This window comes from Leuciscus leuciscus (assembly GCF_965113295.1).
Source record: "Leuciscus leuciscus genome assembly, chromosome: 20".
Taxonomy (NCBI): Eukaryota; Metazoa; Chordata; class Actinopteri; order Cypriniformes; family Leuciscidae; genus Leuciscus; species Leuciscus leuciscus.
The window spans coordinates 13,616,125-13,642,811 of record NC_138744.1 but is presented as its reverse complement, the minus strand read 5'-3'; the positions used below and the strand labels follow the sequence as shown (position 1 = coordinate 13,642,811).

The following is a 26,687-nucleotide window of genomic DNA, read 5'->3' as shown; positions in this document are numbered from 1 at the left end:
CATAGAAATTAAAACAGGGGGTGGGGGGTGTAATAAAGGAAGTCAAAGCAGGATTGGTAGGGGTTAAAAATAAGACTATTTATTCATTTTACATTTTGAGTTTTCAAAAGAATTAACCGTAAAGTTTAATTGCAAGTTGTCAGAGCGCTCAATATACTCGTGTACAGAAATGGCCTGCCCTGAAGTAACCATAGCAACAGTGTGCCGCTAGAGCTCTTCTGTTAAGACCATAGACTGTAAACAAAACAAAAACACAAAAAAATTATAGGTGAAGACCTGTCGAGAACAGTAACTAACCTCTATGAACAAAACAAAACACTACTACTTATTAAAAACTTTAATAGCTCTCCAAAATGACGTTGGGCCCATTTGGTGCCCCGGAAAACCCATTGGGCGAGACTAAATTACGAAAATTACAACAAACAAAAAATTAATTGAAAACGTTGACAGCGGCGTCCGAAATCACATACTGTCTGAGTACATTTGATAAACTGCTTACTTTACAACCGTTAAACAGTATATTCGTTAAAAAAGTATGTATGGGACATAGAGGCATCTATTGGATGTGCACCATAGGATGTGAACTCAAACATCTAGGTAGAATTACCATCCGGGTATTTCTCACATAGCCTACTATTTAATGAATAAAATTCGTATAGTATGCTGCTTTTCTTATGGTTTCCAATAATCTATATAAATGACCAGTGTATAGTGTTTCAAACATGCATGGTGAAGGGCAGGGGACACCATTAAAGTAATTTCTGGGTAAAAACCTTGCTTACATAAACTTGATTTAACCAATTTCAGTTGTTTACACTTTAGCAAAGCCACTTTAATTGTCAAAAGAAGACATGTTGAAATAAAAAAAGTTTGGGACTGTGAAAACTTGACATGTTATTAGCTGAACTTTGAAGGTGGAGTGAAGTACATCAGCAGCCGTACTACACATCAGAATCAGAGCTGTTATCTTGTGGTCCACACCGGTTATGAGGGAAGCAGGCGTAGCAGATGTTGCCCAGGTCTGTCCAGCATTGCTGGCAATAGATCACTGTACAGCCTACAGAACTGCACTGCACAGCCTGCTTCTGCTTCACGAACCTATCACACACCCAGCACCAGTGCAACCTACAGCCCACACGCTTTAGAAGGGCCAACAGAACCGACAGCACCTGGCAGAGAAGATGAGATCATAAATATATATTTTGACACTCATTTATCAAAAGTATTAAATCTGTTGACCATTTTGGCATGTAACCCTAAGAAAGGCCATTGTTGTGCATTTACTGCTGCTACAGCTGGAGAGGTGCGGCTATTGAAGAATGATATGATTGTTTTAGTTTGCTTGTCAAATAGATGAACTTCCACAAAATATTTTGCAGTTTTTATAAGGGAAGTACTTCCAAATTAATCTAACCAAGTTTTCAACTTATGCTGCGTCTGAAATCACATACTCTTTTGAGTAGATACTTATTTTAAGTAGTAATTACTTTGCAACCTTTAAAAACAAATTCTATATAGTATGAATGTAATCTGGACGTACATTTGTCATATCAGTTGCGTCACTTCATTGCCTGCCATTCACAAATCCTCTCCTGTGGCCTCAGGATAGAATCTCATTGGAATTAGTAGGTCATCCGGGTACATTACATTGTCAACTTGGACATATTACTCTGTTCACTTACTGTTTTCAGAAATATGCGATTTCTTGGTCTCATGCTTTTTCTCAGATTTTACAGAATGTATAACCTATGGAGTGCTTAATTCTGCATTTTTAAAATTGAGATGTGAAAATTCTAAAGTTGCAAGCTTAAAATCTACAACAACAGAAAAAGTTCTGTTTTCTCTGTTGGGTCCTATACCAATGTATCATATACACACCGTTATAAAAGTCTGTTTTTGATTTCTCAGCCGATGACGCTGTCTGTTGATGAAGGAGATGCGTTTCTGGATCTGTAGGTTGTAGAGGAAGAGGATCCGTTTCTTTTCTCTCTGAAAAAGCAGGACGGATCAGATGGGTTTCATCTAGCGAAATGCTGTAGATGGATTTCAGATTATAGGAATAAAGACACTAGTGTTCTCCTGCAGGATTATAGGGATAAAAACACTACCAGTGTGCACCTCTTTATGAATGAGGTAATACTTGTGGCACTAGCTGAATCAGGGTTCACAGGGGGTCTGTAATCCTCCTCATGCCAACACGGGCTCACAAAATGCTGCAAATCTAATGCTATTACTTTAAAACCCTCTTATCTTATTAGTGCTTTACCCGCATACACACTAGAGAACACAGATTTCACTCAGTATGTGTGAAAAAGTATCCTCCCTGTACACTGACTGCACACTGTCTCAGGCGCTTTGAACTTGCTGAATCAGGATATCGGTTACAATCGTGACCAAACCGATTAAATCGCATAAGGGTTTTACTTCACTCCATGGACTAGTCGCACACGTTCTACAAAAACAGTGCAGAACTAAGCCAAGAACCCAAAGATGCATTATTCAAGTCAGAACATTTTTATTATACTACACTAGACATTTTATTATACTACACTAATTTGTTTAAAACATGAGAAATCTGAATTTTTCTTTCTTTTTTTGCAATCTGGACCCCATATAAAATGAAAATGCAAAGTTTATTTTAATTGGAGAACTGACATCAGAGGACGTAATTTTGGCGATTATTTTGCTTTTTGTTTGTTTCAATTATGCTAGGAGACCTTCAGCATTTATTCAAGCCTTCCTGTGCCAAGTGTACAGCGACAAAACAACAGCCTGCGAAATAATAAATAATCTCCTGCTGAGCGAATTCTTTTGTGAAATGTCTTTGTGAAATGCACTGACAATAAAGGTACCAATGAATTGTTTTACTTTTAATTAAAAATTATTAATTGTTGAACATACTTTTATAAAATTTCCTTTAATTAAAGAAATGTGTTAGTAAAAATGATATTATTAAAAAACTGAACATTTAATCACACAAACTTTTATGTTTAAAAAAAAGCCCTTGGACTGTAAAAAAAAAAAAAGTGAAAGCCTTTAGACTGTATGAGATCAGAGCATTAGCAGAGCATTAGCTTGATACTTGCCACACATTACCCCAAGTCCAACAGCTATTATTCCTAAATCTGTCGCAATATACGTGATCAGCATTAGAAAGCAGCAGCACATGCAGAACAGTGAATCTTAAGCTCCTTAGCCGAAGAAAGCATAAGGAGCTTCTGATGTTTATGACTGACCAATATTGTTAATGATAAACACACTGCCAGGAGTACTAGCTTCTGTCTCTCGATCCAAACAAACACAATTAGTCATTCATAGGGTACTGTTCACTGTACGGTTGCTGAACTGAACGGGACTGTTTGACCAAAAGACAGGAGTGAGTCAGTGAAAATGTGTTACCTGGGCTAACGGGGCAGGTAGTCTTACCTTTGGGAAGTAGAATGTGGTGATGACCCGGCGCAGACGATTGGTGTATACCTGCAGGCAGCACATGAGGCACATCAGTAAAAGGGGGAGGAAGATCCACAAGTAGTTTGACTGGCTCATGGCATGTGGCTGGGGCAAACAATCTATACACACATAAACATACACACGAAAGAACAAAAATGATACAAAGACGTAAAAAAGGACACCAAAACTACAGTAAAAACAGCAACATTGTGAATCTTATTACAATTTAAAATAACGGTTATTTATTTAAAAATGTAATTTATTCCTGTGATGCAAAGCTGAATTTTCATCAGCAATTACTCCAGTCTTTAGTGTCACATGATCCTTTAGAAATCCTTCTAATATGCTGACTTGGAACATTTCCTATTATGATCATGTGGAAAACAGTTGTGCTGCTTAATATTTTTGTGGAAACAGTGATATTTTTTTCAAGATTCTTTGATGAATAGAAAGTTCAAGAACAGCATTTACAGTATTTGAAAAATATTATAATCCTTTAAAACATAAATGTCTTTACTGTCACTTATAAACGAATAAAGGAATTAATTTCTTGCAAAAAAAAAAAATCTTACTGATCCCAAACTTTTGAACATAGACAGAAATAACCCATTAATGGATCAGGTTACATAGCAAGTAAGCAGAATACAATGGCTGCCGTCTAACTAATGTAGCGTCATTATGTTGTCTAGCATGCATGCTGTCATGTTAGTGTTATAAATAGTCCTCTCATCAGCTGTCTGCATGTGTACTGTCGTGTGGCGACCGTCTAGTTTAGACCTATCTGGATGAGGCAAACAAGCACAATCAGAGCTTTGAGTTTAACTCTGATCAGATTAAATAGACGGCCAGACTGTAGACGTCACTTGGCCTCAGAAAAGACCGACTGTAACATTGAGCCACTCACAAGTACATTCACAATCTCTCTAATACTAAAGCTGGTGCGTTTCTCCGCCAGTAAGATTACACTAAGATGAAACCAGATATATTTTTATTTGTATTTTGAAACAAAAAACAACAGATTAGAGAATTCATTTAATAGATTTTTCTTCTCATGAAATGAGCAAACAGATTATTAATTAAAACCCACATTAGCTGAGATCAGTGTGGGGGTGCTGTGGTACATTACCCTGGTAATCCAGAGTTCTCGCGAGAGCACAAGTTGAATTTGCTCAGCGAGTTACTCTGGTGTCGAGTAATGATGCTCATTAAATATGCACCTCTATCTGAGCTGCACCAATCACATTGGGTTATCTGATATAGGCGGGCCAGAGGCGAGATGACGACAGCGCTGCGACGTCGAAGTCATTAGTAAACATTGCAAGATGGCTATGGATGAACACATTTGTTTGAAACGGCTTTGGCCGCTACAATGAAAGATTTAGACTTTTTCTCTAAAAGAGGAACAGAAGACGGCGCTCGAATCGTTCCTTTGCAAGAAGGGTGTTTTGCTGTTTTGACGACCGGATACGGTAAGAGTCTAATCTACCAGTTAGCTCCGCTGGTAGCTAAGCGATAACTTGTTGTGATTGGTCGTAGTGTTATCCAATTGCGTGCAGTGAGATTTTCAAATGCATGCTTGGTGCCGCCCCTCGAGCTGGCCGATTTTCATTAGTCGACGCCAGACCATTAATCTTTTAGATTTAGGTCTGGATTTCCAGGCTAGTGGTACATGGGCTGCTACAACAAACAGAGACCTTTGAGTGATCTTGAGACATCAGGGACTTACAGGGCAATACAATATTATATCGATATCTAGGCCATGATCCGATAACATAAGAGAAGTATAGTTAATCCAAACTGTGGTGTATTGAGATTATTTTATTCTAGATATTTTTTTCTCTTTCATCTGCACTGGGCTTTTGTGCCTGAGCAGTTATTCTTAGCTTGCTCTGAGATCCCTCCGAATTATGGTCATCTCTTACGTCCAAAATTTGTCAAGTAAATTTCTCACTTGCAGAGAGAACATTGACACTCAAATAGTAGATAACCTACGCAAGTTACTCGATTGCACGTCAAGATTGGAGGAGGTGTTGAAGGCCCCAATGGTTTTCCGCAGAAGTCTGGCTAACATGGAATCTCCACCAATTACAATGTCTGCATGTTGAACACCTTCAGAAGAAGAGATAAAGAGAGAAAATATACTATTTACATCAACTCAATGAGAGGCATTAAAGTAGAGGCACATGTTAATTCCTTTAATCTTGAAGGAAAACACTGCTCATGCTCATGCATATGTACAAGCCTGTATTTGTGCTTACTAGTAATAGAGTAAGTGGTGAAAGTGTGTCTTCGGATGAGGTCAAAGATGTTGTACAGGATTCTATCAACAGCCAGCAGAACACACACAAACAAAGCCAGAGATGCAACTTGCAGGAAGGCCACAATCTGCACGAGAGACATTGTTTCAGAACAACAAAAAACATCAACTTATTATAAAATACATAAATGCTTTCCTGTTTGCAAAGTAATAAGCCAGCCATTATTTCCCTGAAAAGCACCAATACTTTGGCTCTGTGGCACCACCAAAACATTGCTGTTTCTTTAAGGGTCCTCACCAACCCAACACAGCAGTGCTGATTCAGACAATGGCATGAGTTATCTGTTTGAGTGTTTGAAAAGCCTGTTTGAAAACATTACATTAGCAATTCTGTTTGGTGCCATTAGAAGAACAGAAATGGCACACTTCACCTTTAACTCTGCTCCATTTTTAATACACAATCTGACTATCAGAACATGAATTAAATGCTGAACACAGGGAACATAATATCATACAGCCCTAAAAAAGTACCACAGGCATGAGCTCGCTTGGGTGGATAAATAAGCTCCATGGGTTGATCAAACTCTCTTGCTCTGCTTTCTTCAGTGGTAGCAAATGCCTCTTCCCCTGAAACAGAAGCTCAAATTAGTGCAAACATGGATATGAATGTGTAAGTGTACGTTTAAGATTTTAACTTACAGTTCTTATTCTGCGAGCATCAATCTGTCTGAAGTAAGTAGTTATGTAGACATTGTCAAAAAGAATGTCTCTGCAAAATTGACGAACATATCCAAATGCTCTGAAAAAAAAAAAAAAAAAAACCTGAACATCTCCGATCACCTGCGGGAACATGCTATAGTCCTGCTGCAGGGAGGCATAAGACTGCAGATGTGGCCAGAGCAATAATTGCAATGTTCATAACGTAAGATGTCTGCGACAGTGCTACAGAGAGAAAGGAAGGACAGCTGATCGCCCTTGCAGTGCCAAACCATGTGCAACCATACATGACGTGTTCGAGAACTTGTAAGTCCCTTGGTGGAGGAGTGGAGTAACATCTCACAGCAAGAACTGGTAAATCTGGCTCAGTCCATGAGGACGAGGTGCACTGAAGCACTTAAAGCAGCTGGTGGACACTAGGGCTCTGACGGTATGGGATTTTTTCTTACCGTGGTGTAGAAGCAACAAATCATGTGGTTTGGCGGTTAAACGCTCCAAGTTTCGGTTCATTTATGAGACAAGCTCCAGTTAACGTATTGCAATGCAAGTGATCGTGCCGGCGCCTCCATGTCCTGATTATATTGTCTGCTATATTTGCTTTTTATTTATTAAATCCAGGCAAATGGTTGATGAAACATTGATTTAAAATTAAGATACAATTTATACAAAACGAAATTCACTTTGAAGAAAGGTTTTCTACAAAACAAAACTTGTGGTAAAAATCATGTCTGACCCACTCCTTATGTCTCCCGATTGCGCATCTTCCTATCTTACTCATGCTGTTCACTTTTCATATAATCAACATAGATTAAATAAATAAAAAAAACTTTATTTATTATTTATTATTTATAACTAAATAAATAAACTTAAACTAAATGCGTTTTCTTTAATGGTTACAACACGTATAGTACAGTACAGAGAAATGTAATGTCGGAGCGGGGTTTGAGCGAACGCCGTCTTACCGGTAATAATTGCTTTCGAATAATAATTGAATAATTCCCAGCGATCACTGAATGTAATTTTTGCTTGAAATGCCCATCCCTAGTATCCATAAGTTTTGCTCAGTTCTTCACAATAATAACACGAAATAATATTTATTTCTATAACTTTTTTTTTTTTTTATGATATCTTTTGAGTTTTAATAGGAATTATGGAACAGTTTCATCGTTTGTAACCCATTTTTTTGTACAATAAATTATTCAAAGTTTCAAAGTAAAATCTGTAAAAAAATAAAAAAAATAATCGGTTGCGGTTATTGTCACAGCCCTAGTGGACACACCACATACTGACTGCTCTGTTCAGGGACTCATTATTCCATTTCTACTCATCAAATATCTCTCTGAATATACACACACACACACACACACACACACACACACACATATATATATATATATATATATATGAAGAGTTCAGATGCAAAAGCCTCTAAGTGCCATTTGAAAATTTCTTCTAGAACGGTCATTTTTATCAAGCTCATATATTTAGGTTCAGTAATTTAACTTTAATGGCAATGAAAATTACCTATTAATTGTCATTTAAGTGAAATTACTGAACTTAAATATACAAGCTTGATAAAAATTACCATTCTAGAAGGATTTTTCAGATGACACTTAGAGGCTTTTGCATCTGAACTCTTCATATATATACACACAATTTTTTTAATGCTTTTGAAAGAAGTCACTTATGTTCACCAATCTGATTAAAAATACAGTGAAACAGAAATATTATGATTACTATTACAATTTAAAATAACTGTTTTCTCTTATAATGTTTTTAATTGCAAAACTTAATTTATTCTTGTGATGGCAAAGCTGAATTTTCTTATGAATGTTGAATTAACAATTATCAACGTTGAAAACAGTTGTGCTGCTTACATTTTTTTTCCAGGATTCTTTGACCAATAGAAAGTTCAAAAGAACAGAATTGATCTGAAATAGAATTCTTTAGTATCAATGTGAAAGTCTTTACTCTCACTTTTGATCAATTTAATTAATCCATGATTTGAAGAAAAGCAGAACAAAAGTCTTAAATTTGAAAATAAGATTTTTTGGAAATAAATTATCATGAATTCTTTAACTAACTAATAACTTGTAAAACTACATTATATATACACACGATACACTATACAATGTAAAACACAAAAATAAATATTTTCTTGGCAGATACTTTCTAGTAAAAATAACATACATAAATATTAGGCTATTTATAGAACTACCTGTTGTTTTATTTGAATAATTCAGTGGATACACTGTACAAAGTGCACATGTATTATTTTTTTTGACAAAGTTGTACATTTATTGGTAAGGTCACATGTAGCACAACAGCGCTTAAGGAAGGAGTGAGAACTTACGAGGTGAACACCGTGATGAAGGTGAATGAGAGAAGGAAGTTAATCACCCCAGCTATCTTCTCAGCAATTTCCATTTTCTCCTGAAACACATGGCTCAGCTCCATAGAGAAATTCTGGAGGACGTTCACTCCAAAAACTGACTGCTGCTCCAAATTCTTAAAGACAAATCATAAGAATTTTTTTTTTTTTTTTAAAGATAGGGTAGGTAATGTTTTTCACGAACACTCTGCTATACTTGTTTAAACTCTCTTCACATCCTGATAGCAATCAATAACAGAAGTGTTCTAAATATAAAAAAAAAATTGACATACTGCCGAAATAAATATATAGCAGCCAGGTGGTACAAGTCAGAGCTCTGTAAATTGTTTACAGTCATTATTATTGTAATGTTATGTGCTTTAAAACATGAGGTAATTTAACGCCGTCTCTCTCTCGTGACACTTTGCAGACTCTGCTCTGGCTGTGTGCGTTCATGTGTTTTGGAGGAGGTGTGGCAATCTTAAGATTTTTACCTTTTTATATTAAAACTCAGAGGGTTTGCAATACCTTAAACACTACATTGGTGGTGAAGTGTTCTGCAAGCCTGTTGATGGAGTCATTTAGTTTGTCGAAGGTCTGACCAAAGTTTCCCTCAACTGGGATTTTCTCTGTGCACCATGATGTCATCACTAAGAGAGAGAGAGAAGAAAGAAAAAAACTCAATAAACCCATGATCCTGATTTCTAAATGTAAAGATCAGATACAACATGCAAATATTACCTCTCATGATATCACACAGAAAGTGGAATTGCATAGGTATGCAGAGAAAGTTGTTTATAAGAGGGGCTTGAATGGTATTCATACACTCTTTCCACTTAGCACTGAACCAATCCTGACATCTGCTAATTCCCTGCTGCACCACATCTGTTAAACACAACATCATTTAGACAAAGCTAAGCATAAAACCTCTATCATACACAGTCTATAATAGCTTGTTTTCTTCTCATTTACACTCACAGTCACAACGTCCTCTAGTCTTCGCTACATACTCCTCCTGAGTGCTGTTGGCCGTATGGACGGACTCCTTACCAAGAGAGTCATATCCGTACCGACCCATTACCTCATCCTGGATCTTCTGGAACTTTTTGCTCACATTTTGAGACATTTTTTGAAATTCCTCACTGTCATTCTAAGAAGAAAGAAGTTTGTGGAACAGATTTCCAGGACTCATATCAGCAAATTGTACATTCACACTCAGTGTCAGGACTCACCACTATCTCCTGCACTACTTGCACATAAGGCTCTGTCACCATTCTCCACATCACCTTGCTGTGTGTGATCTGCAGGTCTATGTTACAGCCCATGGAGGAAGCCACATCCTGCACGTTATGTTGGATGTTTGCAATGGGGCCTGATGGGATAAGCACAGGATATGGGACAAAACTAAAGAAAGCTCATGAGTGTCAACGTTTGAGATCTGTGCTTTGTAGTGTCATTGTCAGTCACAAAGTTGAATATTCCTGTCCCTAAGATTTTTACCGTTGTAAAGTCCTTGTAGCACAAAAACCATCAAGAATGTCCGACCTTGAGATCCAATCATACTAGGAAACATCAGGAGAACGGAACAGCGGAACAGTGAGGAAAACATGCCTCCAAGACTACACAGACCTACACAAACACACCATACAGGACACAAAACGCAAACACACCTGTAAGTAAAAAAAAAAGCATATGCCACCTGAAGCAGAAAATTATAATTTTTTTATATGACTGAATAAACCTGATTATATTAAATACCATTTTGAGGGTCAAATGTTTACTTTCTGCAGTGTACTTGCCTACGAACACACATCCAACAACCACACGTTGTAATGCTGTCATGACAATATTGTGCATGAGTCCAAAAAATAAACCTTAAAAACAGGTTAAGACAAGATTAGCATCACATGTTAATTATGAAATTCATAAAACAATCATTTATAGATTACCATTTAAAAGTTTGGGGTCAGAAAGACTTTAAATTCAGCAAGGATTCATTAAATTAATCAAAAGTAAGAGTAGACGTTAATGTTACAAAAGATTTAATCTTGGTGCTTTCCTTATGAACAAAGTTACCAGCATTAACATTGACAAATTTTCACTGACTTCATTCAGTGTGGAGGACATAAATGATCAATATAAAACAGATATAATAATAATAATAATTCGTTACATTTATATAGCGCTTTTTCTGAGACCTCAAAGCGCTTTACATAGATGGGGGAATCTCCTCAACCACCTCCTCCTCAATATACACAAGAGAAACAGATAAACATACATAAAGAAGAATCAATAAAATAAAATTACTAGAACGTCAGAGATAAATGATTTACAGGAAGAAAGTGTCCGTTGAAATAAAGGTCAAATTGGGTAATTTCTATCAAAATAAAACGAGGAGAAAAAATGAAACAGATCAAACAAGCAAAAGGACCTACAGCCCCATTTGCCTTAATTTACAGTAAATTAGAACACAGACTGTTTTAAACTGTACTACTGGTAAGTAAGGGATAATGTAGGGCGAGGCGGTTGTTATAGCGAATACAACCCTGACAGGCTGATCAGGACCCGAGCAAAGCGGCTCGCCCCGCCTCTCTCCTCCTCATTAGCATTTAAAGCTACAGACACAGAAATGGCATGTCCTAAGGAAAGCTCATTGTGGGACTGGCTCGTAGTGGCTGTAAATCTGCACCAAGGCTGAATTTCGGGAAAGGGACTTCAGATACAGTATTAGGGGCCGATCACACCTGACGCGTTTTTGGCAGTGAGAGGCGCCTATTTTCAATTAGTTTCCTATGGCAGCGAGCGTTCTGCGCGCTGTTTAAGCGCTTGCTGCGCCTCGCGTTTTTGAAGTTGAAAAAAAAGCAACTCCGAGCGGAAAAAGCGCCCGACGTCATCGCGTTTTTCGAATGAATGGAGAGGCGGGCCTTCCGTTGTAGTGATGAAAGCTACAGTTGCTTGAACGCCCGGAGAGTGCGATGATGGAGGATGAACTTGTGGTGCTCTCGCGGGTTATCAGGAGCTTAACGACTTCACGAACCGTCACTACCAAAATGTTAACAGAAAGTAAATAAAGTTAATAAATGGCAGATTTGACGTTTACTTGACTGACAGGACAGCTGTTTCAGTGGTTGCCTAGCAACATAAAAACCACAGCGCACTGCTCGTTCTGTGTGATGGTAAGTGCTGTGTGCCTCGCGTTTTCGAACCTGAAAAACGCGTTAGGTGTGATCGGGGCCTTAGGGGACCACTAAAGCCTATATAAAAGCATCCAAAAAGCAGCATGTCATAGGACCTTTAAATAAATGCAGCCATTGTGAGCATAAGATGTTCAAAAACACTTATCTTAAAGACCCCAAACTTTTGAATGGTAGTGTGTATACCAGGTTTTGCAGAGTTTCTTACCCACACCACTCAAAGCTCCAAACACAGCGCCCGTGAGACGTCGGACCACAGGAAACTCTGACAGGGGGCCGAACAGGAACCTATTGACTCCAGGTGGCAGAATGCGCTTACACAACTGCTCTAAAGCTGCAAATTCACATAAAAAGTCAAATTTATATACTGGACAGCTACTAATAAATTTAAATTGTTATCTAAAAACAAAATGTAAGATAAACACACTTGAGTGGGGTGTTTTGCATCTGGTTTCCCCGAGACACTCCATTGCTGGTTTCTTCTTCACTGCTACACAAGAACACTGACTGCAAAAGAAAGCCGTTTTAAAAGATGCCACAATGAGTCAGTTAGCATGAGCCCTCATGGATTTGGTGTAAAAACAAACAAAAAACAACCGTCTTGACAATTTTTTTTACAGGACAAAGTACTAGCATGAGTATTTGAATGGGTCCTAGACCACCCCTTTACGTTATTAACGTTACCGCAAGCTCTACAGTGGACAGGTAGGCCTAACTCTAAAGCAGCGATGTTTTTGGGGTTAACCTTAGTTCATATTTCTCTTTTTTAAATCGCTAAACATCTAATAAAGTTGTTTACTTTTTAAAATCTTTTTACTCCCTTTCTCTTTAGGATGGCTCCAAAGGGACCTTTTTTAAAGTCTCTCGGTAGGAAAATATCGCGTTTGCGCCGTAGCTCGGCGACGCGTCAGGTGAAGCGCAGCCTTGCTGGGTTTACTATGGGTTTGTTCCTCGCTTCAGTGTACGGTATGACAGCACTGTTCATCCAGAACAACGATCTCTGGTTCTGCGTCACCACTACCGGCATCCTCGCCGCTTTTGCGGGGTTTGGAACGGGTCTCTCCGACCGCGTGCGCACCAACGTCATGCTGATGATCCCAATGCTGTGCTCAAGTAACTAAACACTAGTCAATCTCTTTCATAAACGTATTCTGTGTTGGTTGGTACATGTGAACATGTAAATTAACAATTTGCTGTATAGCAAAATAGAAGAAAATAATGAATATTTCCACTTTTACGGTCCATGGGGAAAATGTTCAGCCAATAGTCTGTTGAACACCCACTTTACGTTTTGAACTATACTGTCACATTGTGAGAACCTGTCATTAAACAGACAATACAAGCTTTTCAGCAAAATGTAAACATTAAAAACAATTATGAAACACACAGCAATTTCTTTAACTGTAAAAATGTAACAGGCAACTACAAATATCTCAAAACATAGCCTAAACATGTAAAATATAAATATAAAATATTCCTTTAATTTGCACAGACAACACAAATTTGAGTTAAAATTCACCTTTTGTCTGAATGTATGCCAGTGTAGTTTTAATGTTCTCTTGTTAACTCAACAACTATAGCAAAACTATGAGTGTAGAAAAAAATGTGTGTTTAGAACCAACTTACAAAACCACTGCTAGAGATTATTGCCTATTGGACTTTTTGATGTATTGGATCTAGTCTAAAAAATGTACAGATATTGAGATACAGCACATTTTTACGTGACAAGTCCTACGCTGCATCCGGAATCGCATATTGTACATGTAGGCTTCTACATTTGGTTTGAAACATACTTTGCGACCGTTAAAAAGGTATGTTTTATATAGTATGAATATGTGTTGTATGAATGAAATTTGGACGTACTACACCCCCCATGTTGTCACTGCCATGTGACCTTCGGTGTCAGTCGCATCGGTGCACTGCCATTCACAAATACTCTCCTGTGGCCTCATGGGAAAGTAAAGTGTCCAGTGGATGCGCAACTGTTTTTCGATATAGTGCATCTCAATTTACATACTTATGCACTATTCTATGATGTTTTGTTGTAGAGCAAGTATTGTGTTCACTCTTAAAATTTAGCCTACACACTTTAAATACCCGGACAATGCACTTAATTTACTTAAAAATTATTTGTGGAATTGTGGACACTTCATGCACTCAATGGTCGCAGCTTTAATGATGTAGAGCGTCTATCATTCATGCCGAATGACAAAATAACTGTATAAAATGCATACACTACACGACTGAGTACATAGTGCATTGTACATTGTGTATAGTAATGTGTCATTTGGGACACAACTTATGTTTTCGGACATATTACTCTGTTGGCGTGGTTTTTCGTGTACTATATAGCAGGGAAGTATTTGATTTTCACAGCGCTAGTCTCCTCCAAATCTCCTTTGAATTAACTTTAAAACCACTGTTAAATCATCTGTATTATCAATAATTTATCACTTCTCAGTTTTCCCAATTGTATTGCTCATCATAACTCCTGTCTCACACATTTTTTTTTGCCTTTAAGTCAGGGGTAAAAAAATCCTTCTTTTCCTCATCTGTACCTTGGTTATCCATGGCCCCGTGAGCAACACAATGGAGAATGTTGAACGGGCCGCAGACAGTGTGATCTGTGGTGCAGAACTTGCTATGAATCAGACCCAACAACTCCTGCAGCGTGCCGCCAACCCACTGCTACGTGAGTCCATCTGCAAGATCATCATGTCAACAATGCACCTCTTTCAAAAACACCAACATCTGCTCAAAACTAAATTGTGAATATTTAGAAATTCATACCTTATTTACTTGAAAAGATAGTGTACAAGTGTAAATTCTCATAATTTATTCACCCTCACCTTTTTTTATGCGAAACACAGTAGATGTCTCAGTATTTGTTTATTTTTTTGTCCATACGATGAAACTGACATTCACTGTGTAGACAAAATCAGTTCTTCAAAATTTTACTATATATATAATATAATAATACAACATAATATATTTATTTAATATATTGGATAAAATATTTCAACAACTAACCCTAACCCTCTATGTATGTGTGTATATATATATATATATATATATATATTCTCAAAGTCTTCTGGTTTACTTAAAAATACAGTTGTATGTTCTACATATTTCTGTTTTAATATTCTGAAAATGGCTCTTTTTTTTAGCGGCCCTGAGTAAGATTAAGGAGATAGCGAGGAATGCTTACTCAATGGCAGGTCGAGCACAAAACCTCATCAGAGCTCTGACGGAATCTGTGCGGCATGTTGGTGAGTGAATCAGTCGACCAAACATCCGGTAACGCCATCATCTGGGCCTATGCTCTTTCATGTTTACTGAGCTTTGAGTCTCTCTTTCCTTTTCAGCTCGTGTTCTAAGAAAGGTACTGCACTTCTTGGCAGATATTGGTGATGTGTGTAATGACAAGCTGGGTCTGCCGTATCAGAAGTGCACTAAGCTGTTCGATGAGGGCCGTGAGAACTGCATGGAGCTGCTCTCTGTGTTCTCGTTTCTCTGCCACATCCTAGATGGATTCCAGTCTATCTGCGGGCTCGCACGCGGTGCGTCTCTGGCATATGATTAGTCCCCTAAAAGCCCTGTCATTACCCTCTTTACAGGAAGCCATATATCCACAGCACGCTGATTCCTTACAGCATTATTTTCTGCATCACAGTGATTTGGTTTTATTATATTTCTGTATATTTGATCTGTTCTGCCGTTGTAGAAACTGTGAAAAATGGTTCCTGTGACAGAGCCTCCTAAGTACTGTTCATCTCACATGCTCAATATATACAAACGTTTATTTACAGTGTGTTCTTGTGGGAGCAGTTTGTCACGTTTAAGTACCCTCAATGTTACAGTATGAGTGGGGTGGTTGTGTTCACCCCAAGCTGACTGCAAATCTGCAAATCACATCTGACAGCAAATCCAAACATAACCTCTCAGCGCTAAAATGAATCCTATACAGCCTTACTGAGCAAAGTTCTGCTGTTTAGTGCAATTCTTTAGTGGATAATTAACTTATGAAAACTGCATGTTATTACAAAATGTATTTGAAAAAGAAGCTATTTTACAGATTTTAATGAATGCCTATTTTTTTATTTTAATGGACTTTTCGCTCAGTGGGACAGCTATTCTGCATCTTACCATCATATATTGGTGACCACTTGAAGGCTGCTTTGGCTTATCGTAAGTAAATATCACATTCTGAGATTCACCTATGTTAAACAGAACTGGGTGATTTACTGGCATGCATGGAGTGATTGTTCAAAAACTCTTAAAACTTCAGTTCAGAAAAATACTCTTTTTTATTGTTATTGCCATTTTTTATGTTGTCACCTCTAGCAACCATTCTGGCATTCGATCGAATTAAAAAAGAATTTGAATTCAACATTTCTACCTCCTTCGACTTTGATCTGCTTCTGAACAACAGTCAGTCCATGCAGGATGCTGCTCAGGAGATCATGGAGGAGGTGTCTGAGCAGATGGGCCTCCTCCTGGAGCTCAAGGTCCTACTTGCATACATGGGTTTCTTCCTGCTTCTCTACATGTATCTCCAGTATGTACTTCCTGTTAAATACAACTTGCCATAGTCAATAAATCACACACATTTAGATATCTTCACATGTCGGTACTGTCATGGAATTATTTTATGAACAAAATCTTGTTTTTTAACATTTTGTTTAGTCAGAACTGAATAAAACTGTTAAGATTGTAGTCCTAAAATAAGAGAATAAGGATTTTTGAGCCATGAGTTGTCGCCTTCTGTTAACATAAAAAATGAACATAATAATAATAATTATATCAACAACAGTAATAATTAGCCTATAGCGATAACAATTAGTATTATTATAAATACTAATAGTTCATTATTGTTGTTGTTAATAGTATAACCAATAACTATCACAGTACTTTGATACATTATGAATATGTATAATAATTATTATAATTGGTTACACTTTATTTTAAGGTGTCATTGTTACAGTGTAAATATATATTTAAGTACTGAGTAATATTAAGCAACTACATCTGCTTACTTTAGGGTTAGGGTAGGATTAGGATTTGGTTGAGGGTTAGTTGCATGTAATTATGCATAATTATTATTATTAAACAATAATTGTAAGCAAAATTGAAAACATTAATACTAATAGTATTATTATTATTAATATATTAATTATTTGGTCATATTCATATAAAAATAATAATAATTGTTTCTGTTATTAAGTACATAAATATAATGCAATACAATTTATAATAAATTCTAAAAAGGATTATGTATGTTGACATTTACCAAATTTGACACTGAATTGAAGTTTTTATATCACGCTCAGATGGTCCCTCACAATGGGATCATCATATTTTGGAGTCCATCCAAAATTTGGAAGTGTATATCCATTTGTATTTGTGTAATGCTCATTGTCCTTTTATGTGTTTGTGAACAGGGCTGTTCTGTACAAACATCGTTACCTTCATAATGATAAATTTGAGAACATCTACATAACTGACCAGTTCATTGAGCTGGACAGGAAGCTCTCCAGACAGGGAAAAGCAGCAGTACTTCCCCTCAGCCACAAAGAAACTCTCACCTACATCAGGCCCTGTGAGTGTATACTTATTTAAATAAGTGTGTGTGTGTCCGTTAGCAGATAGATGGTGTGGGGTCAAGGGTCAAGAGGAAGGAAGAAAGGAAAGAATGTTCATAGACATTTAGATAAGAGAAATAGAGCTGAAAATGTGGAGGAGGACCTTGAGCTGAGAGAGATTAACAAGGAAAGATGAGAAAAAGCTCACAAGGGAAAGGTCATCATCAAGTACCAGAAAACAGGGAATGTTTCACACTCAGAAAGACAGGACATGTCAAAAGGTCAAACTGCTGTAGTAAAGCAAACTGCTCTAGGACACTTCTGGTGACCCCAAAAAATGTGTTGTACGTCTGTTTTAGGAGAAACAACTAACTTTTTCTGTCAAAAGTCGTACATTCGATCCAATCAAAGTCTACAGTACTTAACCAATAAAACATCACAACTGGTCAAACAGATACAGTAAAAACAACAATATTGTGAAATAGCCTACAAGTTTGCTATTTTAATACATTTTAAAATTTAATTTATTATTTAGCAAAATTTTCAGTAATTACTCCAGTCTTTAGTGTCACATGATCCTTCAGAAATCATTCTAATATGCTGATTTGGTGCTCAAGAAACATTTCTTATCAATTTTGATTCGGTTATTATCCGTTGTGCTGCTTAATATTTTAGTTGAAACTGTGATACTTTTTCAAGATTCTTTGATGAATAGAAACCTAAAGAGAAATAAAAGTATTAATTTCTTTTTAAAAACGTACTGACCCCAAACTTTTGATCGATAGTAGTGTACACAAGGTGTAAAAAGACTAGGATGTGGGCTCTGAAGCGAAACCAGTTCAAAACTTAAAAAGCTCCACAGAGATGCACACAACTGGCTAAGACCTAGAATGACTCTAATAATGGCTCTCATGTCTTCCTCAGGCTCTCTGTATCTGACTGCGAGAGAGAGACGGGCTATGGCAGGTCAGATTTTGTCTTCGTTCAGGTATATGGTCATGACAGTCATACTGATAGCTGTTGACCTCATGGTGTTCTGGGTGTTTGAGCTGGTACAACACCAGGCCCAGGGTGAAATCGTGACCCAAGGTACACAAGACGAAAACCATAGCGTGGTTTCGATGCATGTTTTTGTTGAATTGCACAATTTATTTCACTAATATGCCACTGCAAACATAACTTACTATATTGGGACTTATAATATGGACATATTTTCATCATTATTTTCACATTACAATACATATTTACACAATTTTTTTTACATTTAAACATTTAAACTTGTAATAAGTCAATGGTTTGCTTTCTTTCTATATATATCATTCTAGCATATTCTGTTATATATTTTCAGTGTTATATTATTTTAATCAAAATTTGTGTTCACCTCCAGCTCCTATAGTGGTTGCAGTACAAGTGAATGGATCTGGTTACGCCTCAGATATCTTTAGGGACATTGCAGCCTCTTTTGACATCCTGCAGAAAGGAAAGATCACTGTGCTTAGCAAGAAATGTCTCATGAAACCTTTGGAGCCAGACTACATGAGATACCTGCTCATTGGTACAACTACAAGTACAATTAGACATTTGTTTTAATAACATACAGTAATTGCAGTCTATTGTTTTAGAGTGACTCCTTGTGGTCGACACTGGAACAGCAGATGAAACATTTGACCAGCCAAAACAGTTTAATCTGTTTTCTCACAAATGTGCTTTTGATATGTAAATTCAAAATGTTTTTAGGATAATTTTGCTGAAATTTGAGCTAGAAAGATTTAAAGAATCTTTAAATCTCAATAAACTGATTTTTTAACCAGACCTATTTAACAACTCAACTAATCACAGCTTTAAGATAGCAAAAACAATAGACATATGCCATTACTTGGTGTGTCTTTTTATCTTATCACTTTAACCCTATGGTTCTTCAGGTAGCCATAGTACTCACCCGCCCACAGGTTGAAGTTCTTTAGGAATGACATAGAAGACTACCTTGTGGTTGTTCTTGTTTGAGGCTTAGTTTGTAGTAATAAGTGAAGTCTCACTGGAGGCAGTTGTAACAAAACAAAACAAAAATGATTGGTTACAATACAAAGCAGTTAATGCAAAACTAAAACTTTAATTTTAAAGCTAAAATCTATAATCAAGCCTTAAACCAGGGGTTCTCAATATGGCTCTTGAGGTCAATTTTCCTTCAGCAATTAGCTCCAACCTTGATCAAACTCACTTGCCTGTACCTTTCTAGCAATCCTAAATATCTTGATTAGCTTGTTCGGGTGTGTTTGATGAGGGTGGGAGCACTTAATTAGAGGGTGCTTCTCAATACTCAAGTTGACGCTTCCTCGTTTCCTCGCTCCTCCGTCCTCCAGCTCGTGGCCTGGAAACCGATGGAACTCAGCCATGTTGAAGGGCATCTCAATTCTCTAATTGCACCGCAAGGAGGCGAGGAACGAGGAGTGAGCAAGCTTCCTGAGGAGTCATGAGTGTGGATACACAGGTGTATCCTTCCCTTGCATCCTAAGGGGGTGGAGCTAAGACGTGAGGAAAGGAAACAAGGATGCACAAATAAGAGATGAGAAGCACCCAGAGCTTTTATTTGAGCTGATTTTCCCCCCAGTTTCGCAGACAAGGCTTAAGCTAGTCCCAGCCTAAATGCCAGTTTGAGCTGTTTCAACTGAAAGTAACTTGCACTGACATATCTTAAAATATGTCAGAGCCATTGTTTTGTCTCAAGATGCACACCAGTAATGTTTTTTTTCTAAGGCACTTTTATGAAAGCCACTTAAACTGACCTATGACCTTATCCTGGCTTAATCTAATCCCTGTCTGTGAAACTGGGCCTTTATATTTTATTTTTGCATTAACTGCTTTGTATTGTAACCAATAAACAGCAATATTGGAGATGGTGTCAAGCATCCCTTGATAGGGTATCAGGTTTCCTTCAAGCTTAATCCAGGCATCATCTGATGAGTGCTTTACTCTTTATACCAGAGGTGCCCATTCCTGTTCCTGAAGACCTACCTACCTGCAGATTCAACCCTGATCAAACACACCTGAATAAATATAAATATAATAAACACACGCCAAAATATATTTATTAGTTGGTTCAGGTGTGTTTGATCAGGGTTGGAGCTGAACTTTGCAGGAAGATAGATTTCTAGGAAGAGGATTAGGCACCCCTGCTCTACTTTTTGTGGAATTCCAATTCCATTTAATTCATCAAATCCTCTTTTGTAGGAGTACCAGTCTCTGTACCTCATGATGTCTATTATGACGGATGTCCTTCCTCTGTCGCACACACTGTTGTTTTCTTGCACTCTTCCCCTTGTTCACTCACTCTGTAGTCTTTGTTAGTCTTATCTCTGCTTGTGGTTTTATCATCTTCTCTTCACAACAGTGTGTCCTCTTGTTAACCTTTGTGGCCGGTTGTACGCGCCAAGTTTGTGAATTTCCTTTTTTTTTTTTCACCTTTTGCTCATTTTATCCTGCTCTACATCATAAACAAAGGAAGTCAAGTAGGCCTACATTTGATTATACTCTACATCAAGATAATTTTACGTATTGCAGGCACTTTCCAAGCAAATAGCATTCATGCCTCTTTATATCATGGCATTAATGTAAAGACAAGTAAATAACATTTCTTTAAAACTGAGAAATGGCATTTCTTACAATGCAAACATTAAATTTTTATTTGGTTATATGCCTGACTTTTGTCTTCCCTCCAAACAAAGGTCTTCTTTATGGCTTCATGCTGTTTATTGTGATTGCTGGCGGCTACGTCAAACGTTTAAAGAGGTTTGTGTGTGCCAGGTACCATCCTGAAAGAGAGAAAGTAAGAAAGTTTCCTAGCACAATTACCATCAAAATGAACTTTACAAGTCACAGATATAAAGTATTTGTCAAATATTTACTGAGCTGGTCACCTTTCTAATGTTTAAAAAAAAAAATGCAAAAAAATGCTTGATAAAAATGCTTTTTATCTATAAAGAGAATTATGTCTCATGGAGGAGAAACACAGTACTGTGCAGATGTGGCTTGTAAAAGGACAATGACTGAACTATTTTACTTTCAGTTTGCTTTTATTATGAATAGTTTATTCTAAATGTGTGCATGTTGCAGAAGAGGATCCAGTACCTCCACGGGCATATTCTTACTCATCGTGGGTCCTTAGGAAAAGCCCTACTAAGGGCAGTACAACGAAACAAGGTGGACCAGCAAAATAATGGCTTTATACAAACACTGGTCAAACAGTGAGTATAAACTGCTATGAAAACCACAATAACACACTCAATAGATACATTATTAGTATGGGAACAGTAATCATTAATTTTCACTAAAACTTTTACTCAGCAAGGACACATTAAATTCAAAGTGACAGTAAAATCTTTTTCAATGTTACAAAAAAATCTATTTTAAATAAATGCTGTTCTTTTGAACTTTCTACTAATCAAAGAAACCAGAAAAAAAATCATACTTTCCACCAAAATATTAAGCAGCACAATAAATTATATTAAAATATATATTTTAAAATAAATTTTAAGTTGTAATATTTTACAATATTACTGTATTTTTAATCAAATAAATGCAGATTTGGTGAGCATAAGAGACTTCTTTCAAAAACACAAATCTTACAGACCACACGTTTTTGAATTGTAGTTATCTATTAGGTATCTGAAGGTTAATGTTTTAAAGGACTTCCTCAGAATCTTCTATTTATCCTGCAGAAATATGGTTTTAAATGAAAATAAATTCACACACTCCTCACCTTTTTTTGCAGCCTGCCGGGGGGTGTCATCATAGCCAGGCTCCTGGATATCAATAAAGAATCATGCATGGCCTGTGGGAAAATGTTGGAGACGAGAGGTCATGATGATGAAGTGCATATATGCCCTACCACTCACTGCACAGGTTGGTTTTCTCACTCTTGAGAAATTATTGATTTAAGATAATTTACCTGTCAAGAGCAAATAGACTGTTAGATCAACATGCCGGGCAAATTTATTTCCTTTCACAGGCCGTTACTGCTCGCTGTGCTTCAGACTGATGGGGAACCTCTGTGCCATCTGCATGGGACCGCTTACGTTCCAGGAGGAGCAAGAGCTGTACGTCACATGACAGAACAATGATAGACACTTTGATATGAAAACGCAATGATAGCACAATTGTGTATGTGTGTGTGTGTGTGTTTCTCACAAATTGAAATGATATAGTTTGAGGTAATGGACAGCTTAACTTTTATTTAACCTGGAATATTTAACCAAAATAAATCATTGTTCAGATTAGCTTTTATTTTTTCCATTTTGAAAATGGACAGGAAAGTTCTAAACATATAGGCTTGTGAGTTTCAGAGACTCCAGCGATGAGGAGCAAGCTGATTTATTGGAGGCCGCTGTAACACCACAGCAGACTAGTCAGGGCATAGAGATGAAAAAAGTTATGATCAGGTGTGTGTGCAGAGTAATTAAGCAACTTTGTCACACATTTGAGTTATACAAATGCAAATTAGCAGTGCAGTAGTAACTTGCGTCCTTTTTTCTGTTTCAGTTTTTCCAGTCAGGATCATTCTGTATGGCTCAATGGACAATCTAGCCATCAACATACAGCTGCCAATAACAGAGTTTGAGGCCAAAGCTTCTTTGTTTTAGCGAATTTAGATGTGCAGAGCACCGTTTTCTGTGGTGTTGAATAAATGTTTGTTAAACCAGGTGCTGTATGTGTTTTTATTTAATTATTATCCACCTTGATCAAACTGTAACTTATGTGTACGTGATGAAACTACAGATATTTTACAAATGTTACCTCGTGTAATCTCCTCACATCTGTCACAATGCGGTTGGTCTGGTTACATTGCTTACATGGTTGTCAAAGGAATGTTGAGTATGAGCCACAGTGTCTTAACAGTAAAACAAATACTCAAGCCATTGAAAGCGTCTTTCAATGTCTTTTTTTTTAATACATAAAACTGAAAAATTTGCTAGTCTCAGTCTGTATCGAGAATTAGCACACATTCCGTACAAGACATATTCCCATATAAACTCCCGATACATTAAAAGCGAGTTACCCTTGTGCACTTGAAGAGTGGGCGGGACACGGAGGCGCTTTGGTCAGGTGATGAAATGCCGTCACTTCACTTCACCTGCTCTAGTTTCCGCACAATCAGGACATGAAACAAGCCCAATGGATCCACAGGTAAGCTTTTGTTTTTGTTGTATTTAAATAGTTGTTTTTTTGTTTACTTATATGTTCCACCAATAGCGATATTTCACCTAGGCTACCTTTTCGTCATATAGTTCGCTTCAATATTTAATAAAGGAAATTAATTAAAGCGTGCTTTTCTATACGTCTAACTGAATTAAATTTGATAATAAAAATATATAACTGATGTATATAGGCTACTTCATTTATAATTTGTTCAATGTGAAGTTGTGAACTAATTATCACTGCCGTTCAAATGCATTTAGGCTACAAGTTAGGCCTAAATTATTTTAAACAATATAGGCTAGCCTACTATATGAATATATTGATGATTGTCTTTTAAAAACGCTAAGACTAAAATAACTGATTTTACCTTGTGTTTTGTTTCTTGTCTTTTTTGTGGCCAACGCCCAGTGAGTAAGTAGATGTCAGTCATACTGAACCATAGATGTGTAAACATTGATGCCTCATTAGTGGCTGTTTCTATCTATGGGCCGCCATACGTAAGCCGTCCGCCATATTGCAACGATCAAAACACCAGTCCGTGAACACTCGAGAGGAAGTTGACTGCGTCTGCAACCGTAGTTAGACGCATGTATGAATATCTTTATCTATCTATCCTGTAATATTGAGTTAATGCATATAAAAACACAAAACAACACATTCTCACTTGTGAAAGGTTATTCCATTTCTACGGGAATTTAAATCTCGGCGGTTTCACAACCAGAAGCTACGCGATGTAGGCTACTAGTATTATTTATTCTTACTGTGAGGGATGACACGCTGACCGTTCCAAGATGGCAGGCGCGCCAACGTGTCTGGAGCTATGTGGGATCTATGTTGACAATCTATGTGCTGAACTGTCGAGCACAGGAATGTACTGTTTGAATAGAGGTAGTAACAGGTACAGTTCCTGTTCAACAGCAAACAGACGGATTCATATATTTACATCAAAACTGTACTTTTCGACCACTTTGAAATTCATAACTGATGAAGAAAACTCTGATACCTCATAAAATCAAGTAGCACAAAATGATTGTGACTTGTGAATATTATGACCCTGATGATAGCACACGTACATCACAGAGACGTCTATTTGATGAGCGCGTTTACATTTGGAAGACGTTTTTTTTTAGAGTGTTTGCTCATCTGCTATACGTCTATAGGACGTTTCCTGCCAGATGTCAAATAGACGTTTAGAAAATGTTTTTAAGATGTTTATGATTTAGAATATATAACTGACATCTAAAAGATGTCTATCAGATGTTAGTAAACAGCAGCTGCTTTCCATGTGAAGTGATCTTTAACAGACATCTTTTAGACATAGGCTACGTGTGCTATCTGGGAAACATGATGGTAAAAACAAGATATGATTACAATGGATTAAATCATTTCCCCCCGGTCCCAGACTAAATTGGCAGTTTGAGCTGTTTTAACTGAAAGCAACTTGCACTGACACTGACTTTTGGCTCAAGATGCACACCTGTAATGGTCTAAGGCACGTTTATAAAAGCTATAAATGCCCTGGTTGAACTAAGGCTTAATCCTGGCTTAATCTAAACCCTTTCTGTGAAACCGTTTTACTCCTTTATGGCTATTCTACTTGAGTCTGAAACTGCTCTCTCTCTGTAGAACACAGATCTAGAATTGGCCATCAAAACCCTGGTGGAAAACTTCCACTCAGCGTCATCAACTAATGCCAACACGCTCACAGCCCAGGAGTTCCAGAGCATGCTTTCCAAAGAGCTGCCCACCATGGCAAAGGTATGTCTGGATCCACAATCCAATCATCACACCACTTCACTACATATCAATCTCTCAAAATAACTAATATCATCCATATTACATTACCAAAAGCCACATTTGCATAAGTTACAACACCTATGTGATACTATTTTGTCATAGGACAGACCAAAATAAGACTGAAAATAAATTAGAGCCAAGAAGTATCGAATGAATACTGAATGAAATTTAGATTAGGCCTCAAATATTTCAAAGTTTATTTTTTGTTTTTCAAAATACAAAATACAGACTCACTATACGTAAAACTTTAAGGTGAGACATTTATATTCATTATAAAGCCAGTATATATTTATTCAGACTAGTGAAAGAGTGAAAGCATTTGGTCACCTAAATACACAATAATCATGATTACATTTGATAAGTTTCCCACGTCCTCTTTTCTCTTCCAGACAGCAGGGGACCAGGAAGGACTCAACAAACTCCTGACAGAAATGAGCGTGGAAGAGGGGAAGGGCGTCACGTTCAAGGATTTCTGGAAATTGGTTGAATCTCTGGCCAATGCTCAGTTTGGATTACTGAGCAAAGAGAAGCAGGTGAAATGTGTGAAATGTAGTCTTATGTGAAACCGGCCCTGAGCAAACAAGTCCGATCAACATAACGTAGGTGTCCACCACAGCCCTGAGAAAACGCATTCAATCAGTCACTTCTATTTCCCATCACTTTCTGCAATACTGTACATGCCACTCTGCTGGTCTTTGGCATATGCGCTGAGGTCTTATCATATTATGTGTTGTTATAGAGCTTCCTGAATAAATATCTCACAAGCCTTTACAACACAGACCTTAAGTAATCTCTAACATCAGTGTAACCTGAGCCACACCTGCCTGGCCAGATAACGTAAGATCTAGTCACTAATTTATTTCCTTATTTCCTCATTTCCTCTGGTGCTGCAGGTTTTTGTATTATAGTGATGTTTTTAACCTGACCAATCATTTTTACTTTCTTTTTGTTTGATGTAACAACTGTGATTATATTTGAAATAATGTGGGCCATATTGTCTGTTTGTGCTGACTGACATAAATTGGAACATATATAATGTGAGTAAAATATATTTTAGAAGGAAACCAAAGTTGTGACACCACATATTCTGAACTGTATTTGATGCTATTAAATGTGTGCTGAAGGTT

General features: G+C 37.2%; 3 protein-coding genes and 1 long non-coding RNA gene across 5 annotated transcripts; 2 read left to right on the top strand and 2 right to left on the bottom strand.

Annotated features, from left to right (window-relative positions):
- Positions 1 to 322: 322 nt before the first annotated feature.
- dcst1 (DC-STAMP domain containing 1) lies at positions 323 to 20,784 on the bottom strand. The gene is made up of 21 exons (XM_082149430.1): positions 19,511 to 20,784; positions 18,953 to 19,041; positions 16,381 to 16,558; positions 14,780 to 14,838; positions 14,548 to 14,691; positions 12,417 to 12,496; positions 12,198 to 12,323; positions 10,595 to 10,669; positions 10,296 to 10,424; positions 10,028 to 10,167; positions 9,774 to 9,945; positions 9,537 to 9,680; positions 9,324 to 9,445; positions 8,778 to 8,932; positions 6,407 to 6,506; positions 6,239 to 6,334; positions 5,709 to 5,835; positions 5,443 to 5,559; positions 3,427 to 3,569; positions 1,879 to 1,989; positions 323 to 1,169 (listed from the first exon to the last, which is right to left on the bottom strand). Exons 6-21 carry the CDS (start codon positions 12,457 to 12,459, stop codon positions 942 to 944), a joined length of 2,028 nt encoding a protein of 675 aa, XP_082005556.1. The 5' UTR covers positions 12,460 to 12,496; positions 14,548 to 14,691; positions 14,780 to 14,838; positions 16,381 to 16,558; positions 18,953 to 19,041; positions 19,511 to 20,784; the 3' UTR covers positions 323 to 941.
- dcst2 (DC-STAMP domain containing 2) lies at positions 12,515 to 23,346 on the top strand. The gene is made up of 15 exons (XM_082149432.1): positions 12,515 to 13,102; positions 14,511 to 14,681; positions 15,157 to 15,258; positions 15,355 to 15,549; positions 16,112 to 16,177; positions 16,334 to 16,547; positions 17,431 to 17,588; positions 18,496 to 18,660; positions 18,959 to 19,126; positions 21,294 to 21,394; positions 21,682 to 21,812; positions 22,340 to 22,470; positions 22,577 to 22,664; positions 22,911 to 23,006; positions 23,107 to 23,346. The coding sequence occupies exons 1-15, from the start codon at positions 12,823 to 12,825 to the stop codon at positions 23,183 to 23,185; spliced, it is 2,145 nt and encodes a 714-aa protein (XP_082005558.1). The 5' UTR covers positions 12,515 to 12,822; the 3' UTR covers positions 23,186 to 23,346.
- On the bottom strand, positions 21,246 to 25,347 carry LOC309483544. 2 transcript variants are annotated; one of them, XR_014200589.1, is made up of 4 exons: positions 24,131 to 25,347; positions 22,517 to 22,662; positions 22,328 to 22,399; positions 21,246 to 21,380 (listed from the first exon to the last, which is right to left on the bottom strand). It is a non-coding gene; the product is annotated as an uncharacterized lncRNA (long non-coding RNA). The 2 variants fall into 2 exon arrangements; XR_014200590.1 differs by lacking the exon at positions 24,131 to 25,347 and adding an exon at positions 23,624 to 23,687.
- s100v1 (S100 calcium binding protein V1) lies at positions 23,600 to 26,687 on the top strand. The gene is made up of 3 exons (XM_082149431.1): positions 23,600 to 23,751; positions 25,390 to 25,521; positions 25,950 to 26,687. Exons 1-3 carry the CDS (start codon positions 23,674 to 23,676, stop codon positions 26,121 to 26,123), a joined length of 384 nt encoding a protein of 127 aa, XP_082005557.1. The 5' UTR covers positions 23,600 to 23,673; the 3' UTR covers positions 26,124 to 26,687.

Bases quoted from the DNA above. Each gene is read 5' to 3' on its own strand.
- s100v1 (XM_082149431.1), top strand. From the start codon at position 23,674: ATGAAATGCCGTCACTTCACTTCACCTGCTCTAGTTTCCGCACAATCA. The intron at 23,752-25,389 runs GTAAGCTTTTGT...CTCTCTCTGTAG, and splicing joins CAAGCCCAATGGATCCACAG to AACACAGATCTAGAATTGGC. The intron at 25,522-25,949 runs GTATGTCTGGAT...TTTCTCTTCCAG, and splicing joins AGCTGCCCACCATGGCAAAG to ACAGCAGGGGACCAGGAAGG.
- dcst2 (XM_082149432.1), top strand. From the start codon at position 12,823: ATGGCTCCAAAGGGACCTTTTTTAAAGTCTCTCGGTAGGAAAATATCG. The intron at 13,103-14,510 runs GTAACTAAACAC...TTTGCCTTTAAG, and splicing joins GATCCCAATGCTGTGCTCAA to TCAGGGGTAAAAAAATCCTT. The intron at 22,471-22,576 runs GTTGGTTTTCTC...TTCCTTTCACAG, and splicing joins CCCTACCACTCACTGCACAG to GCCGTTACTGCTCGCTGTGC.
- dcst1 (XM_082149430.1), bottom strand. From the start codon at position 12,459: ATGGAGTGTCTCGGGGAAACCAGATGCAAAACACCCCACTCAA. The intron at 9,446-9,536 runs GTAATATTTGCA...TCTCTCTCTTAG, and splicing joins TCTGTGTGATATCATGAGAG to TGATGACATCATGGTGCACA. The intron at 8,933-9,323 runs GTATTGCAAACC...TTTGTCTTTAAG, and splicing joins CCACCAATGTAGTGTTTAAG to AATTTGGAGCAGCAGTCAGT.